The sequence below is a fragment of the Onychomys torridus genome, chromosome 9 (assembly GCF_903995425.1).
Source record: "Onychomys torridus chromosome 9, mOncTor1.1, whole genome shotgun sequence".
Lineage (NCBI taxonomy): Eukaryota > Metazoa > Chordata > Mammalia > Rodentia > Cricetidae > Onychomys > Onychomys torridus.
Window position 1 is genome coordinate 46,465,583 of NC_050451.1, and position 19,589 is coordinate 46,485,171.

Sequence of the window (19,589 nt, forward strand, 5' to 3'; positions counted from 1 at the left end):
CGCTTTTCCTTCCGTTTCCATGAGGCTGAAGGAGGGATGCTGTCTTAGGTTTCTAATGCTGTGGTAAAATGTCATGACTAAAAGCAACCTGGTTGGGGAGGAAAAGGGTTTATTTGTTTTCATTTACAGTTCTATGTAACAGTCTCACATATAAGGAAGTCAGGGCAGGAAGTAGAGATAGGAACCTGGAGGCAGGAACTGAAGCAGAGGCCATGGACAAGTGCTGCTCACTGGCTTGCTCCCTATGGCTCCTTATATCACTCAGGGGTGCCACCACCACAGTGAGCTGGGTTCTCCCATATCAATCCTCAATGAAGAAGATGCTCCACAGACTTGCTATCGTGGCATTTTCTCAATTAAGATCACCTCTTCCTGAATGACCCTAGCTGGTAAACAGGTTGCAGGAGTATGGTTCTAGTGGACTGGTTCAGGGATAATTCATGACTGAAGTGGCTAGTATGAGTGGTACTGCATGATTTCTACTGAGAATGCTGGATCACCGACTTCTTTTGTGGAGAGGATGGTGCGTGTTCTCGATGATGTGAGAGTTATACTCAGGATTATGAGGCTATGGGCAAAGTGATTGGAACTGACACAAAGCAGTATTCAGAGCCTGAGAGCCCATATTTAACCGGGAGGCTTGAAAGATGGCTGCTGGGTGTGTCTGAGCTCCAAATCAAGGAAGCTTTAGGGCAAGCTCTGTATTTGGTCACTAAATAAAAATGTTGTCTCTGGATCAGAAGCTTGGTATACTAGCAAAATGTACAATTTACAACTGAACAAATTTTATCATGAACAACTCCATGACAGATAAAATTACACAGAATACTTATATATTATTATATTAGGTAATGATATAATGAAATCCAGACCTAATAATTATGAATTTGTGAGCCTTATTTTGTCTTTTAATCCCCACCTCTCACTAGATTATTCTGAAACAAATCCTACATATCCTATCATTTCAAAGCCTCACAGGTAAATACTCAAATGCTCTCTATTTACTTGATTTTAGAGCAGTTGTGTTCTCTCAGGGTGAGGACACGTAGTCAGTCTTTGGACACTTCTTTCTGAAGACTGTTCAATGTTTACATGAAGGGAGAATAAATTCTATGTGTTTGTCATATCTTGCTCCTGGCAGAAGTGCTCTAATGTTAGTTGGAGGATCAAAGCATTTCATCCCTTGGCAGCCTGAAAAAAGTGGAAAATAGCGTTTTCTATATTTCAAAGGAATAGAGCAAAGGGGGAAAAAGGCCAACTTCTAGATTGTCCTGGGCTTGGTGCCAAGGGAGACCTCTCTTCTCTTTAGACACAGGTAAATGCCCTTTAAGCATAGATGACTTTTGAAAAGAAAAATCCCAGGGACTTTCTCTGAAACACTGACTTCAGTAAGAGGTTTAAATACGCACAGCTGAGAAACAGAGAGCCCTGCAGCGCCCCTGCAGCCGTCTCAGAACGCGCTTCTAGACAGACACACACATCTGAGGGCACACGCAGGAAAACAGCTCAGTGCCTATTTGCTACTCAGAATGGGAAACTGAATGCTGTAAGTGGCAGTTTCAAAGCTGCATGATAGACAGGAAAGTTTTTATTTATGTGTGTTGGTGTTTTACCTGCAAGTCTGTGCACCATACGCATGAGTTACAGACAGTTGTGAGGCGCCAGGTGGGTGCCAGCAACCGAACCTGTGTTCTCAACCACCAACCATCTCTCCAGCCCAAACGGCATGTCTCTATAGCTTACCTTTAAAGGTTTGATAAAGAATCTTTAAGGGCCGCTAGGAACGATGAGTGAACAGTTCCTACACTTTCAGAAATATATTAAAGTTGGAACCACACTCAAACATGGTCTGTTCAGTAGCAGTATTTTGAGAACAGTATTTCCCAAGGTGGCTGGGTTATCTCTCTTCCATGGGGCTCTTACAACAATGTGTCTTGTAACTTAACTTATGGTTAGAACATCCTTGAGGCAAGTGTGACATTGAGACTCTAGCTCAGTTTAAAAATTAATAAGCAAAACTTACAATATACTTTTCTTTCTAATGCATAGTGAATTATTTCTCTTCCATCTCAAGAGCATTCCACCTCTTGTTGGTTATGTTATAAATTCTGATAGATCTCATATGAGGTGAAATGCAGTATCTTAAATTGTTCTTTACACAGTTTTATTAACATTAGCAGTGAAGTACGGGTGAGCCTTTCCTTCTTCCTTGGAAATATAGATTTCAACAGAAAACTACAACAAGCAAGCAAAACCCGTTTAGTCCCTCCTCAACTTTTTTCTATCTGTGATGATCAGACTTCACTGTTAGTTCGCACCAGACTCTGGGATCCCTGCTGAGGTAACGGAAGCTGGAGAGAGCGTGCGTGTCAGAATTTATCCATCCCTGCTTCCTCCTGGTCACAAATACAGGAGAACTCACTGTGCTGACTCACAACACACACATGCCCACAACTTCCCAGTGTGAAAACGGTAGAAGGTTATTACCTCTAAAGCTCATAGGTTTATTCTGGTGCTGTGACTGGGAGGGATCCAGTTGGGAGGCAGTGGTTCTCAAGCTTCCTAATACTGCAACCCTTTAATACAGTTCTCATCTGTAGTGACCTCAATCATAAAATTATTTTGTTGCTACTTCATAACTGTAATCTTGCTACTGTTATGAACTGCAATGTAAATAGCTGATATGTGACCTCTTCACAACCCACAGGCTGAGAGTTGCTGCAATAGGGGTTACCACAGTGTAAAGGTCATTAGGTAATTCAGTGTAAGCAACATAATGAAATCTGTGCTGCCTGCTACATATTGACATACTGAGGAATGAACAGAAATCAACACAAGCAGCTATCAATTACTATTTACTAAAATGTACAGTGGCACACATACAATTTTTTATTTTGTGGACTTGGGGATAAAACACAGGGCCTCACACATTAGCCAGGAGCTCTGCACTGAGCCATACCTCTAGAGCTATTTTGAAGATTTCTAAGTGTTTATTTCTCAAACCAACTACTCTTTCCCCACTATGCATGCTTTCCAACTTTACTGGCTGCTTTCTCTTGACTTTTAACTTTTCCTCTTCATCTTCCTTCCTATCTGACTTCCTTTTCTACTGTCCTGTTTAGGGTCTGTAGATAATTAGTCAAACTTTCTTTAGTCAATATTCTCAATGGCTTCCTCTAGGACTGTCCACTACTTGCTCAACATAACCCTAACTCAATTCAAGTGCAGCATTCTACTGCTCCACGGGAGATGCAGGACAATCACACAGCTGACCAGTGACTCTAATCCTCAGGAACTACATCTCTGCTTACAGCTTTTCACAATTATTTTGTTTCTCTATAGTTCAGTCCACTATTCTGTCTTGTCCGGGCTGCTCCCCAGTTTTGATACCAACACAGTACATCAGATGGGCATCATTTGCTCACTCTTCTCTCCTGGGACAATAGAAACGCCAGCAGCCAGTGGCATGAAGGACTTTCCCTCTGGCTTTCAAAGAATCCCTCTTCTTCTACTTTCTGGGATTTCATCATGTTCAAACTTCCCCCTTTTCTCTCATCAATAAGAAATGTGCTCATGTCTCTCCATCATGACTAAGCAACATGCCCTCACTATCTGTCTTCACCCCCATCTTCCTCCTTCTCACTCCCTTGCTTATGCGCACGTCTCTCAACTAGGCTCCATTAAATTTTCTCATGATGGCACCCATTTCTCAAAAATTTGCAAGATGGCTTCCTATCTCTCCCCTCACTGACCTATATCCCTCTACGTATCAAGTACTCAGGACAAAAATGGGCTAGCAGCTGGTTTATGTGAAGGATGGAGGAGAGGAGCCAGGATCAACAGAGCAGACTGGATTCTAGAGGGAGAAGGGGACAGCACCAGAAACCACCAAGGGTAACAGGATAGCTTGGAGAAATCATGGCTGACTCGGCCACACAGAGTTCCAACGATACAGCTCCAGTGTGGGGGTGGGGAGCAGAAGCCTCTCTGGAAGGAAATGCAGGAGGCCATGGGGAGGGACTGGCAATATTGCTCAGAGCACAAGCCCACAGTTCTCAGAAACCTCTGTCCAGGTTAGGTTTTGGTGAGAAAGTGAGTCCACAGTGGTGAGCAGTTCCATACTGTCATTCCTCACAACTTAGAGGGCTGTGGCGGGTGCCATCTTGACCAGGATCCTACTGTTTAAGACTGATACTGAGGCCTGAGCACAGGGTAATCACACACTGAAGACTGTGGCTGGAGGCTGGCCGGCAGTGAAGAGTATAGGAGGAAATCCTGCTGCTCCTGGTGGCTGATCCATCCAATGAGAAAGACACCCGAGTCTGAGTCTGACAGCCCTAAGCTTGAGGTCAGTGGGTAGGTCAGCCTCAAGAGCCATCTATTTGCCACATGGATCCTGATGTAGAGACTGAGAGTTCTGAAGCTACAGGGAACTACCTGACCACGGCTGCAGCCCTCCAGCAGGGTGTTTAGTACTCAGTGGGTTTGAACTGAAGGGGACAGGTCTGTCTGTAAAGATCTCAGTGCTGTGCTCTCCAGTATGAGGCTCTCAGGAGGACGGGAAAACCCGCGTGGCCTGGCCCACAGTCTGCAAAGGTAACTGTGGCCAGCAGAGGGCCCCTACACTCAAAGGGAAGCTACCTAAGTGAAGACTGCCCTGGCTGACTTCTAACCCGGGTCCAGTCCAGCCTCACACCAGTGTGAATCACAGCATGACACAAGGCTCCAAGTTTGACTGACAGGCCCTGGCCCTCTGCAGACTCCATTCCTACAGTACTCAGATAGAGTCTCTCTGACACTTCCTCTTTGTCACTGTCATTTTCCTCTCTCCCCTTTATACTACTCTTTTTATTAGTATTTTGTCTTTTTCTAGTATTTTAAGAATTTTATATGTATGAGTGTTTTATCTGCATTTATGAATGCATGTGTACCACTTGCATTCCTGGGGCCTCCAGAAGTCAGCAAAGGGGACTGGATCCCCTGGAACTGGAGCTATGGATGAGTGCGGGGAACTGAAACCTGGTTGCCTGCAAGAGCAAATTACCTAAAGATTATTCATTGAATTTCAAGCATCATGGGTGAAATGGACCAATGAGATGGTTACACAGAACTCTACCCGACATTCTTCTGAGTACTTCTCTAAAATAGATGACATCATAGGCCGTAAAGCAAGTCTTAACAAATGTAAGAGACGTGAAATAATTCCTTGTATCTCTTCAGATCATAGTACAGTAAGAGTAGAAATCAACAGCAAAAGAAGCTATTGAAACTATACACGTATTTCTGTACTGCACAGTGTACTCTTAGGTAACGGGTCACTGAAGAAACCAGGAAGGACAATGACAACTTCCTCCCATCAGATCAGAGTGGAAGCACACTTACCAGAATGCAGGTAAGGTCTCTGCAGCATCTCTAACTAGGACGGCTGTTAGGAAACCATAGTGGGGCTGGGAATGGCTCAGGCAGTAAAGCCCCTCCTCTGCAAGCATGAGGACCTGGGTTCCATCACCATCAACACATTAAAACCCAGGGCAAAGGAGCATGCTGTAACGGTAGCACTGAGGAGGTTGTGACAAGAAGACCTCCTGGGTTGGCTGGCTAGTCTAGACTAATTGGTGAGCTCCAGGCCAATGAGAAATCGTGGCTCAAAAAGGTAGACAGTATTCTTGAGGATGACACCACAGGTTATCTTCAGGTCTCCATGTGCAACTTCATACATGAGCTCGTGCATATACACTGAGAAATAGTCAGCTTATATCCGGGTGACTTAAAGGAGCATCTGCAAGTGTTAGAAAAACAAGAACGAGACAACCCCCACAGCAGTAGCTGGCAAGAAATACGAGGGTAGAAATTAGTGAGCTGGACTAAAAGAACGAAACAAAGACTTAATGAATCAAAGTAACTTTTAGAAAATAAACTATTAGTCAAATTAAAAGAGAGGAAGAATGCAATCCCTCAATCAAACATGGAACCAGCGACACTACAACAGATACTAATGGACTCCAAAGGATCATTTGAAGGACTACCTTGAAAATCCATATTCTAAAACCACTGGAAGTGAAGTCACAGCCACAGGCACCCGACAAAGTCAATCAAGAGGACAGAATTCGTTCAGGCAGATCTCTACCCAGCAAGGAGGCTGACACAGTGAGGCTCTCACAGCAGCACACAGACCTTACCCTCACTTCAGGAAGGGAGACCTAACCCTACCCAGGAAGAGGCAACACCAACACTCTCCAAACCACTCCAGGAAGCAGAAAGCTAAGGAAACTGCAAACCTCACTGCGAGAAGCTGGTCTTAACCCTGGCACTAAAACCACATAAGCACACAGCAGCAAAAGAAAACTGAAGACCAATTTTCCTGATAAACAGACATAAAAATTCTCAATAATTTGCACATTAAACTTAAGAAGGTATTATAGAGCACAAACATTATGACCATGTTGGTTCTATTTCAGGGTTCAAGGATGGTTCAATATATGAAAACCAAGAGATGTCATACAGACTCAAAGACTGAAATCACATCATCATTTCAATCAGTACAGGACAATCTTTTGACAAACTGGGTACTCCAGGTGTGCATCTGCACACCTGGCCTAACTCTCCTTTTTACCATGTCCTCTCAGCCTCTGTGAAACATTCTCAGCATTTTCCTCTGGCCATTTTGCCTGGCCTTTTAATGGCCTCTCTGCACAGTACTCCTCAGGGTTCTCTGAGGCCATCTTTTGATTTCCACACTGGCCTCATCCCCTGCTCTCCACTTTTCCTCATTCCTTCTCTAGGACTTACTCACTGATGTTCTAATAATTTATCTTCAATTGCTTAAAAAACTTGAAAAAGTTATCTCTTAATCATTTATTATGTCATGAAACATCAGTTAAATTTCATGATATAAATATCCCAGTTTAATTATCTAACGCTACTTAATTAAATACAATTTATACATAGAAATTTAGCAATGATTAAAAATTACCTTTATCACCCAGGTCTCTAAAAAACGTTGATCCACAGCGTGCTGTCTGGATTCCTGATAGTACATCCTCCATATCCTTTGAATACACAAGTTAAAAACTTTCAATGTAAGGTATATAAGTTCATTTTCCAGGTCACCCCAAACAAATAAAAGCCCCAGCAATGCTTACCTTTCTTGCCAGCTTCTTGACTAGTGTTTTACCTACAACAAAGAAGAACCATGACTTAGCACGCACATTTCTTCCCCAAACTCAGACTGCATTAAAGAAGAAAATGATGTTTAAAACAAACACCCTACGTAAGAAATAAAGCTGGTGGTTTTAGTCAATATCTTTAATGCAAAATCAGGAGCCATAGAATTTTGAATCTGAATACAAAGATAGTATAGTTTTCTGCAAGATCAATTTTCAGTCTCACACATGTGAAATCCCAGAATCTTTATTCCTTGTGGGCACTGTGCATTGATTTGTCCTTTCTTGGTTTGTTTTTTTTAAAAAAATATATTTATTAATTTTTTTTTTTCATTTTACATACCGACCCCAGTTCCCCCCTCCCCTTTTCCCGCCTCCTCACCTCCCTCCCACTCTACTCCCATCCACTCCTCAGAGTGGATAAGGCCTCCCATGGTAGTCAACAAAGTCTGGCATACCAAGTTGAAGGAGAGCCTAGCCCCTCCCCATTGTATCAAGGCTGAGCAAGGTATCCCACCACAGGGAATGGGCTCCAAAAAGCCAGTTCATGCACCTGGGATAAGTCCTGGTCCTGCTGCCAGGGACCCCACTAACAGATCAAGCCACACAAATATCACCCACATTCAGTGGGTCTAGTTCGGTCCCATGCAGGTTCCCAAGCTGTCAGTCCAGAGTCTGTGAGCTCCAACTAGGACTGGTCAGCTGTCTCTGTGGGTTTCCCCATCATGATCTTGACTTTTATTCTTCTTCTTCCTCCTTCCTCCTCCTCCTTCTCCTCCTCCCCCTCCCCCCTCCTCCTCCTCCTCCTCCTCCTTCTTCTTCTTCTTCTTCATTTTTTGAAGGAGGAAGGAGTTCTTAAATACAGGCTTACAGCACAATGGGAGAACCCTGGAGGGCAGAAGTTTGCTTCTGATGTTTTTTTTTTGAGCTGAGGATCTAACCCTGGGCCTTGCTACCACTGAGCTAAATCCCCAGCCCCGCTTCTGATGTTTTACAATCTTGCATCTAAGCTGTTAATGCCCAATATGATGGATACACAGACAAGGAGCTTCCCTTAAGCATTCAGGAGGGTGGAATCTCACAGGGAATTAGTATAGGGAAGATATTGAGGTCAAGGTCGGCAAGTAATGCAACAGTTACCCAAAACGGGGGCCAGGGACCTACAGGTTACCCCCCTTTACTAAAAAATGAGCTTCTGACTTAGGTTGCATGGGATGTCAGCACGTCACCTTACCCGTCATGGAGACACCTGTCCAGGCCACACAGGCGTTCTGTCTTAGGTTGGTGAGCGCCCCCAGGCATTACCCATCTCTGAATATTCATTATCATACAGGCTCAATAATGTGAGAGTTGCAGAGTTAACTGTTGTGAAAGATCTCTAAGTGGCGCTGGGCTTGCAGTCTGCGTGTTCGACACAGAAAAGACCAAGAAGTCGTATCAATAGGGTAGTGTTGGACAGTCCCCTGTTCGTCCAGATCCTAGGATGCACTCTCGAGTGTACCACTTTCCGGCCCGTTTTGAGAGCTGATCAAGACTGTCCCAGTTGCTCTTCATAATGTCAATTAGACAACAGAGACCTAAAGTTCTTTCAGGTTTTCAGACTCCTTAAAAACTTTAGTATTAGCTGGGTGGTGGTGGTGCACACCTTTAATTCCAGCACTCTCCAGGCAGAGGCAGGCGGATCTCTGTGAATTCAAGGCCAGCCTGATCTACAGAGCGAGTTCCAAGACAGGTTCCAAAGCTACACAGAGAAACCCTGTCTCAAGCCCACCCCCCAAAAAACTTTATTATTATTATTATTACTATTATTATTATGTGAGTGTTGGCGTGTGCATGACAGCATTTGCAGGGCGATCAGTGGACAACTTTCAAGAGCCCCTTTTCACCACCTTGCTAAGGGGGCAGGTCTCTCATGTTTTGGCTTCCGTGTGTACTCCAGGCTAGCTGGCTTGCAAGTTTTTGGGCAGCTCTCTGGTCTCCAACTCTCATCTCACTGTAGAAGTGCTGGAATTACAGAAGTGTGCATTTGGCTCCTTATGTGGGTTCCCCAAATCAAGAAAAGACAATAAATATCAATGAGAGGGAAAAAAAACCCTAGAAATAATAAGCAGTATCTACCTCTACCTCAAAATTAGTGATGAGTATTACTGTGCAGCTGTAGAAACATCTATGATCATATCTGTGAGGTTACATGCTACTATCCCAGTATAATTTTTCTGCTGAGCATTATGTGCCTCTGGGTAAAAGTTCTTGATTTTCAGGTGCCATCATGGCATCTTACTAGCTAGGTAAATTACTATCTAATTTATATTTCAAGTGTCTGTAATACAGTGTGTATAAAATGTAGTAATATAATGCTGATTACTTGCTCTAGAAAATGGCACTATATATATATTGTGTTTGTTTTTGAGACAGGTGATGTTATATAGTCCAGACTGTTCTGGAACTTGCTTCGTAGTACAGGTACACCTGAAATCAGTCACCCTTCTGCCTTACTTCATGAGTTTGTATGGCAACATGCCCAGGAGTATTTTAACTATTAATCTAACAGTCTAATTATGCATATAATTATGGAGGTAGTTTTATGACTTTTAATTAAAATTCAAAATATTTACTTAAAAGAAATTGATCATAATTCAAATTCATCACAATGCTTTTCTCTTTTATTTCTCTAAGGGTAGCCTTGCTATATGTAGCTCAGGCTGGCCTGAGACTGGGACCCTGCGGTCTTGGTGTGCATCATTACGCATGATCTCCTGACGTTTTCTTAAAGTTTATGTGACAAAGTCCATTCTCATGCCTATTTCCTTTCAGTCCTACCAGTGTTTGAAAGAGACCACACTCTATTCAGAAAGCCCGGGAGGAGCAATAACTGGCAGTGTGTCGTGAGAAGAGGATCAGGAATCTGAGGTGGCTTTTATGTGATAGTTAGATCCCTTTTCTTGACTTTAAACAATACAACAATAAAGTCACAAGTGATAATATACTACCAGAATTGTAGGCAAGAAGCAAACTCTAAAAGCTCCTGAAGAAGGGAGACCTCATATCTGCTTAGTTGTGTAGGTGGAGTGCTCAGCATGGAAGTGTGGAATTAATATCTGAACAAAAAAAGTTAAATTTCATAACATTTCCTCTAGATCCTGGGCTTTTGGATATAGTGTTATCCCCATCTTACATATGAAACAAACAAGCAAGAGGACTTAGGCACTGGAATTTTGTATTCTCAACCAGATTTTTGAAAAGTCAGGTACTGGCCAACGAGCCAAGTGAAGACAGTGATGGAACACTATGGACTCTTCCTCACAGAACTGATTCATCAGCTTTGTTGTTGTGAATAAGCATTAAAACAGAGACACTGGTTATTTCAAATAATTACAAGGTCTGTTGATTTGTATAGAGGAATCTGATCATGAGACAGAGGAGTGGGTGTTATAAGCACCAGGCTGGTGTGCGGCCTGATGTACCACCGCACCACTCCTCAGTCACAGGAGCATGGAGGCAGGACCTGGGACCAGCCTCTGCTCTATAAACACAGTAGAATAACATGGGAACTCAATGAACTGTTTCAACTGCCGAAGGGGAGAGGCTGCCATGTTCTGGGCACTACCTACATCTTCTGGGCTAACACTTCTTTGCCGTCATATTCTTAAACAGTACAACCTGATGTTGAGAAATGAGCTTTGAAAGATGAACAGTGAAGCTCCTATCAGTTTCCCACTGAAATAAACACAAAAGTAAAATAGAAATGAGCTTTGAAAGATGGACAGTGAAGCTCCTATCAGTGTCCCACTGAAATAAACACAAAAGTAAAATGGCAACAGTGTGTCTGGTAGCTGTTTTCGCAGTGTGAGAGGTAACAGTGAGTGTCACAATGAGTGTATCGACTAGCAGGAGAAATGTCTGCAGAACTTAGGAGAGAGAGAAGGGTGGTAAAGTTCCTGCACTGGAGGGGAGATGCAGTCTGTCCCAAAGATTACAAAGGACATCCAGTCCCCAGATGGGGATGTGATGATGATGTACCAGGGGACAAGCAAGTTTCAAATTATTTGCCACCTTGCAGGGTGACAACTGAGAATATTCTTGTTGGGCTCCATCTCAAGGGTGTACGTGTGCGCTTGCGTGTGTTCAAAAAGCCCAGGGTGAAATGTCATCTATCAAGTGACTGTGAAGCTGGCCACTCTTGTACCAGCCTCAAGTGCCCTGAGAATACTGATTTTCTGTTCAGCAGGAGTAAGGGGGAACAAGACTCCTTAGAGTCCTTGTGAGTCTTCACAGCTGACACAGTTTTCAACACTGACTTTAGCATTCTCCTGTGCTTTGAAAACTTTTGAATTTCCATGTTCACCACTGCATTATAGTACAGAACCAGCTTAGGTGTCCACACCAGATAAAGGGAAAAGGAAACACGCTCCAGATACATAATGACACCTTTTTCAGCCACAAAGAAGTTGTGTCATTTGCAGGAAAATGGAAGGAACTGAAGAGCATCATATTAGATATTAGTTAGAGTGGGCTCGGAAAGACAAACACATTTTCTTTCATATGTAAAATCTTAATAAAAACACATAAAAGAAAGGAAGAGGATGGCGTGGGGAAGGAGAGCGAAGGATGGGAGGTGAACACGATCCAGTTTGCTAACAGGCAGATATGGAAATGCCATCTGTAACTCACTGCTCTGCACACTAAATATGCTACTCAGAAAGGAGGTGATGTTCTCTGTCCATCTTTATTACTCTAGGGTAAAACTGTGCTCTTGAAATCTAAAAGTAGTGCTTCTTGATAAATGTAATGAAATCAAACAATTTATTATTGAAAAGTTGATGAGAAAATTTCCAGTTAGGCAGAAAACAGAATCATTAGATTCTTTGTTTTAGTGGACAATTTGATAATACTCTTAAGAAGTCTTAGTGTTTGCATTTCATGATTACAAGTTCAGAAAATTATTTTACAATCAGCTAAGCCAAGACTTATAAAATAACTGTACTTACTATGAAATTATTTATATTAGTAAAATAACTGCAGAAAATTTAAATGCTCCAATATAAGGAAACCAATTAAATTATAACATACAATGAAACAAACTTTTTCCAAACAACACTGACAAAGGGAAACTACTCATTATGCATTAAACAGAAAATGTTAGGTTGTAAAGCACACAGTAGACAATGCGTGGTCTTACATTTGAAAGTAAAAGAGTATGTTTTAAAGGGTAAACCTCATGGCATGTGAATTATAGCTCTGCAAAAAAGTTTACAGGCCAAAAAAAGGTGTGTGCTAATAACGCTGGTAACTACAAGGTGGCGGGCTCCTGGTTCTGGCTGGTTCTGTAGAGTAGACTGTGTTTTCTACTCTGCAGACTGTAAAGCTCCAGTTTGAAATGGAGAGACTTTTTTCTCATGCTCTCTAACTTCATTGTCCTTACAGTACTCTGTACTACTATGCTGTGGATCTAGAAACAGTCAGCGAGGCTTTGGTGCTAACCCAGGGACACAATGGGACTGACCCCAGGTCCATGCGACTCCCATGCACTACCCTCTGTCCTAGCATAGTGATACATCCCATGGTTAAGTCACCTCACATATGTCCAAAGACTTCTCAAATTTAACTGATCAGAGTAATACCTCAAGGGCTCTTGGTATCAAGACAGGAGCATAGTGAGACCGGCCCACAGAGGCAAGGGAATGACGGTTCACTTCTGGGCCTCTAGTTCAGATCTCTTGAGAGACTGCTATCTGGCCCCACATGAAACTTTAATAAGGCTACTGACAATCACACTGCCTTTCTTAGTCCATTATGTCTTACTGCTGAGGTTACTTCTGCAAGCCCTTTGATATGCCTCCTTTTCTTACAACTTGTAACTGCTTTCTCATTCACTGAGAACACAGAACAGGGATGGTATCTATCCCTTTCCTGATGTTGTAAAGGGCCTTTCTAAGATCCTGATTAATTCCAGCTTCCACCATGCTCCTTCACCCTTGTTCTCTCAGGGCCCTTTTCCTAGAAAAATCCTCCCTTCTACCCTTCTGCGTCTCAAATCATCCCCCTCAGTCCAATGTTAAAGATCTTCTTGACAGGTATGGTGGCGCACGCCTTTGATCCCAGTACTCAGGAGGCAGAGGCAGGCAGCTACCTGTGAGTTTGAGGTCAGCCTGGTCTACAGAGTTGAGTTCCAGGACAGTCAGGGCAGTTATACAGAGAAACCTGTGTCGAAAAACAAAACCAAACCCCCAAAACTCTTGTGTTGGTCACATTTCCCCCAGCTGAAGGGGAGATGCAGCCTCCTGGTGAACAGGAAGGGAGGTAAGCCCTTTCAGGTAAACAAGATGGGGGGTAAAAGGCTCTATAAGGCAGTATGAGAGGAACTGAATTGATTCCCTGACTTCCAGCCTTCATTTGTTCAGTTAAAAAGAGGTCAAATCTTATCATAAAGCGAAGGAAGGATGTGACAAACAGGGTGAGAAGCTGAGCAATTTGGGAGAGCTGATGAAGAAGGGAGAGAACGGGAACTGGCGTAGGCCACATGACCGGGAGGATCTCGGGGAGGCTGAATTTAGGGGCTTTAATCTGTGTGTGGCTTCCCAGCAGTTTCAATAAAAGGGAGAAAAGGGACATTATCCAGTAGTTAGTTATCAGAGTGACACAGTCACAAACTCCATGGCTGCAGGGGAAGAGGAGAAGGGAACCTTGGGATGATAGAACAGTGGACATGAGACACTTTGATGAGGTCAGAGAATAGACATATTGGGGATCAGGTAAAGTGTAAGATAACTAATTAGTTGTTGCCAGAGATACAAATTCCGAAACGTGACTTAATACTGGGACACTTCCAACAGTAGCATGGGATGGGAACAGTGAAGACACACGCCACTGGGAAGGAGTGCAACAGGAGAGAACTAAAGAGGGCAGGTGGAGTCCTGGCAGGGAAGCCCGTGCTGCAAGGAGAGCACAGGTCAGAGACCCAAGCACGCAGGAACCCAGGAAAGGGAGCTGCCAGTGTTCATTTGCAAGTGCTATGCAGAGAGCTTACATAAGCCTCATCAATTGTATTAATAAAGCATATTATTAACAAAAGGCCAAAAAGATAAATGCCAGGTAAAGGAGTTTAAAATCTAATAAATCTTAGATTGTTTTGTATCATTTCATTTACCCAGAGACCACGGGTCAGCGCTTTGGCTGAGGTTTTCTTTGTTTTGCTGTTCATTGTGATCCGTAGGAATGTAACCAAGATTATCTTATCCACGATGAAAAATGAAGATGAAACATCATATGCATAAAGGATGTATTATCTGGCCTGCAAAATTACTAAAGTCTTGATTTGGCTCAGTGCCTTCTGATGGTTTAACTGCATTCCAATGAATAATAAAAGTAGAAATGTCACAGTCTTTAATCATAGTTCACTGTAGTTCTTTGAACATATTTTAGGGCTATTTTGATGTCTTTTTCTGTTAAATCTGTTATCTGATGGCTTCACAAGCAATTTCTGTTGCTCACTTCTGTCCAGTGATGCTGCACGTTCTTGTTTCGTTGTAGTTTGACGCTTTTGCTGTCGGGCCCTGGCCATTTCAGACGATATACTGTGGGGGAATCTGGGTACCAGCTCCTTCCCTGTGGCTCCTTTACTGCTTGTGAATGTGCAGTGTCTGGCTGGACAGTATTAGTAAAGACCGTGTCTCATCCTGCCCTCTAACAGTGCTAAGCACTTGAGGGCATGTCCTAGTGAGGCATGGGGTGGTTTTGGAGTTCTGGAGTTCTTTCCTACTTCACTAGGGTGCTGAGTCCAGGCAATTTGGCCCTGTTGACTTGATGAGACTCTAGACACATACTGCTCTAGAGATCATCTTTCAAACTTAGGCTCCCATGAAGGAGTAATTCCCATTGTTGGTGATTAATATTTGTTATGATCCCTGGAAAGCCCCCCAGTTTTGTCTCCTTCCTAAGTGTTCTTATGCAAAGCAGCCAGCACATAGATAGGCCTATTATCATCACTGAATCTATCCCTGACAGCTCAACTACCTTTCACTACAACCTACACCTATTTGTTTATTTATTTTTTAATTTATTTATTTATTTTTTTCGAGACAGGGTTTCTCCATGTAGTTTTGGTGCCTGTCCTGGATCTCGCTCTGTAGACCAGGCTGGCCTCGAACTCACAGAGATCTGCCTGGCTCTGTCTCCCAAGTGCTGGGATTAAAGGCGCATGCTACACTGCCTGGCGTTTATTTTTTGGAAACAGGATTTTGCTTGCTGTGGAGTTCAGCTGGCCTCACATTAGCAATATTTCAGCCTCAACTTCCAGGATGTTACAATTACAGGCATTTGCTAGTGTGCCTAGCTAACTTGTACCTGTTTCTGTGAGTGCTTGAAAGTTCCCATCTTATATTAAACATGAGGAGACCGGAAGTTACTTATGTAACCTATTTCCATCACCCAGGCCAGAGTTCTGCAACCAGACAGAAGGACCATGGTTCTGCTCTTTCTGAGTAATGCCTGGTACAGCAAGTGGAGCCTGGGTCTTCATCTCCTTTTCTGGATACCTTCTCTGCCTTTCAGGTCAGAACAAGGGCAGCCAGGTTTCCAGTGTTCCCAGTGGAAGAGCATGCAAGGCAGAGACTCCACTCCACAAATAAGGAATGGGTGGAAGAGGGTGCTCCCACCCTTCAGCTGCCCCACAGCACTCCACCTCCAGGAGCAGGGCAGGAGTCAAGTTCTAAAGTAGAGTCTCAAGTACTGCTCCTCTCAACAGCCCTCAGAGAGGGTCCTGCTGTTGAAGTTTAGAATGGGATTCCATCTCACTGAGCTGCAACCGGTAGGGGGAGGGCCAGTCTTAAAGTACACTTGAACGTTTTCTTTTCAATTTTAGTAGCTTAACTTGAATAGGTATTTCCAAATTTCCTATAAAACCCCAGACTCATTTCCAGAGACTTTAAATAGGGTTCTTCATTCATTTATTTTTTATTTATTTATTTATTTTTTATCAGTTTCAGTGAGCAGTGGATCTATGGGTTCCTTATGCTGCCATAACAGATACTAAGTTTATTCACTCTTATGGATTAGAATTCCCTGGTGCGAACACACCCTGCTTTATCCATTCTCTCACCAGTGGACATGTGGGCAGTTTCTAGCTTTTCTGCTAACCCAATATTGCTGCAATACCATTGTTTTGCATATATCATAAGACACAACACCAGCAAGTGTTCCTATTGGGTATTAAGTATATATGTCTAGGAATGTGAATGTTGGCAAAACAATTCTGTAATATTTAATTTTGCAAGGCAGTTACAAGCTGTTTTCCAAAGCAGCTGGAGTTGTCCATTTCCATTTCCAAATAAGAGTGTGTAGAAGTCCTTGGAGCTGTCCACCTCTGACCTACGGCCTCTTCGATCTTTGTTGTGAGACTTGCCAATATAACAGGTGTAACATTTTATCCCACCACAATACAAACAAGGGAAGAATTTATGTTCATTTTCTTGTTTTCTCTTCTGTGAATATCTATGTCTTCCACTTTTTAATAGCTGTCCAGAGGAGGGAGGGAACAAGAAAAAGGTCAAGGGAGGAGAGCACTCTTCCCTCCTAAGTCTTCTTGCGGCAGTTCTAGGGATGGAAGCCAGGGCCCCACACAGCCTAGGTAAGCACCCTCAGCCCTCAGGAGGGCTCTTCGGTCGGATCGAATGAGTTGATTAAGGAGTCTGTTTTATTAAATTGACGTGTATGTAGAGTCTCATAAGAAAGTGGTGCCTGAAGAAACAAACAACGCAAGATGCTTTGATATTTAGACAACAATCAATTTAGGAAGGACAGGCAGGACAAATGGATCTCTCGACTAAAGGTAAATCCTAGAGATGTCTTTAAGAGATGGGGGAGGGTAGAAGCTAATGGAAGCTAAAGGTTACTTCAAAGAACTTGTTAATTGGGGCTGTGATGAATTACTTCAGTCACCAGCCTGGTGATCAAGGCTGATTTCCTGGCTTTCTCTGTGAAGGATGTCCCTCTCAAGAGAATCTTTATGGCTTGCTGCATGTAGGAAAGGACAGGCCAAACGGCCCTTTCTGTAGTGACAGTTTCTCCAGTGATGTCACGCTGAAGTAATTACCATGTCACTTGGCATACACTGAGATGACCCGACCTTCACTCCTCCATGTGCATATCCTTTTGTAAAATTGTAGTTTCATATGTAAATATTAACTCTTGTCCATTTTGTGAATTATAAATAATTTCTGCCAGTTTGGGGCTTGTTTTAATTTCTTTAAGGTAACTTTTGATGAATAAAGTTCTATTTTAATATGGCTGAATCTTGTTCTTTTGGTTAGCACTCTGTCTTGTTTAAGAAATGTTTCTCTATCTCAGAGAGACACACACACACTGCCAAAAGGAGAAACGATGTACACGTGAACCACTGGAAACTCAAACACATATATTAGTAACTGACAGATTGCCAAGCAGGGTGCAGCTGAGCAGAACGGTACCCTCAGTGAAATCTATCAACTCTCATAATATACTCATTTTTTAAAAAAGATTTGTTTATGTATTATGTATACAATGTTCTGCCTGCATGTGTCCCTGCCCAGCAGAAGAGGGCGCCAGATCTCATTATAGATGGCTGTGGACCACCATGTGGGTGCTGGGAATTGAACTCAGGACCTCTGGAAGTGCAGTCAGTGCTCTTCACCTCTGGCTGGACAGACACTCATCTTCTGTGAGAGCAAACCGTTGGCTGTATCAGTCTAGAGACAACTTTGTTGCTTCTCTTCTTCTACGCCATGTGGCTTCCAAGGACTGAAGAGCTGAGTGCTCCTATCTTCCAAGCCACGTTACCTGCTCTTCTCCAGGAGTTTTAATCTCTCAAGTTGGTCCATATTCTGTTGTTGGTTGGCTTTTTCTTTTTTGGGGAGCCTGCCAACCAGCTTCCAAATAAATCACACAGGGAGGCTTAACTATAAATACCCAGCCTTAGCTTGGCTTGTTTATAGCCAGCTTTTCTTATCTTAAATTATCCCATCTACCCTTTGCCTCTGGGCTTTTCTCATTCTCTTCTGTAAATCTTACTCTTACTCCGTGGCTTGCTGTGTAGCTGGGTGGCTGGCCCCTGGGGTCCTCTTTCTCTGGCTTGTTCCTTCTTTTTTTCTTCCTCCCAGATTTCTCCTTCTATTTATTCTCTCTGCCTGCCAGCCCTGCCTATCCTTTCTCCTGCCTTGTTATTGGCTGTTCAGCTCTTTATTAGACCACTAGGCATTTTAGACAGGCACAGTAACACAGCTTCACAGAGTTAAACAAAAGCAACATAAACAAAAGTAACACACCTTAAAATAATATTCTACAACAATACTCAGATTCTAGCAGCTTATCAATCATTCTTTAAATACTTCTGACATAAGGTCCTGGGAGATTCTGGGTAGCCTTTGATCTGAGCAAGCCCTGACCGACCCTCTGGATCTACCTGTCTCCAGGTTTTAGGTCAGAGTGCCCTGTGACCTTAATTTTATTGTGACCCTTAATGGGCCTGAGTTGCAGATTTTATATTTTTCACCTTTTTTTCTTTCTCTGCTATGAGGACAGGAGTGATAATGTCCAAGTTCTCTTCATGTCAGAGGTTAAACTACTTTATTATTTATTTATTTGTTTGTTTCTTTGAGACAGGGTTTCAACTATGTAGTCCTAGGTGTCCTGGAACTCACTCTGTAGACCAGGCCAGACTTGAATTCACAGAGATTCGCCTGCCTCTGCCTCCTGAGTACTGGGATTAAAGGCATGCTCCACCACATCTGGCCCAAACTTCTCTTTAAATCCTTGTTTAGTATCTTACTGTATCTATTAGGTCAACATTTTTAAAGTTTTGACATATACTGATAAATTTCCTTCCATGGGGCTTTATTAGAATAATCTAAGCACATTTTATTACTTTATTTTCTGATTTCCAAACCTTCATTGTTCCCTCAAGATGAAGTTCACACAGCCCTGCCAAGCATACATTCCTTGGGTAGGTGAGCCGTCACTGAGATCTTCTGTACAATCTAGTCCTTATTTGTTCTTCAACGATCACCAAGAACTGCCTCACGCTCTTTGTCTACAGTGACTGGTGGGCTTCTTGTCCCCACGATGCCAGGTAGTGTTCCCTCTGCTTTCCCGGACACTCTGTCCTGCTGCCTGCTTGCTCACCTTGTCCTCAGACTTCTGCTGTCCCTGAGCTTACTTACAGAGAACCCAGCATTTTGTTCCGTGTCAGCAGGAGAAGGTCTCCAGCACTGTGTGCACACACAACCTGCTGCAGCGAGAGGCTGGTTCAGGTGATAAACCTAGGGTTTCTGCCATCACGGGGTAATTATGAGTCTGCTCTTTATAAGTCCTTGTACTGTTATTTTAATTTTTGGTTATATGTTTTGATTCAGGATTTTTCTACTTATAACAGTTAATCTTTTTATAAATATAAAA

At 42.9% G+C, this 19,589-nt stretch overlaps 1 protein-coding gene across 2 annotated transcripts in view; it reads right to left on the reverse strand.

The window, feature by feature from the left end:
• Nucleotides 1–19,589, reverse strand: part of Micu2 (mitochondrial calcium uptake 2) — an 86,365-nt gene that overhangs the window by 31,643 nt on the left and 35,133 nt on the right. For both annotated transcript variants that reach the window (XM_036199003.1, XM_036199004.1), the window contains exons 3-4: nt 7,143–7,174; nt 6,974–7,049 (exon numbers count right to left, since the gene is read on the reverse strand). In XM_036199003.1, the coding sequence (XP_036054896.1) occupies nt 6,974–7,049; nt 7,143–7,174 (108 nt within the window). The remainder of the gene's footprint in view (nt 1–6,973; nt 7,050–7,142; nt 7,175–19,589) is intronic.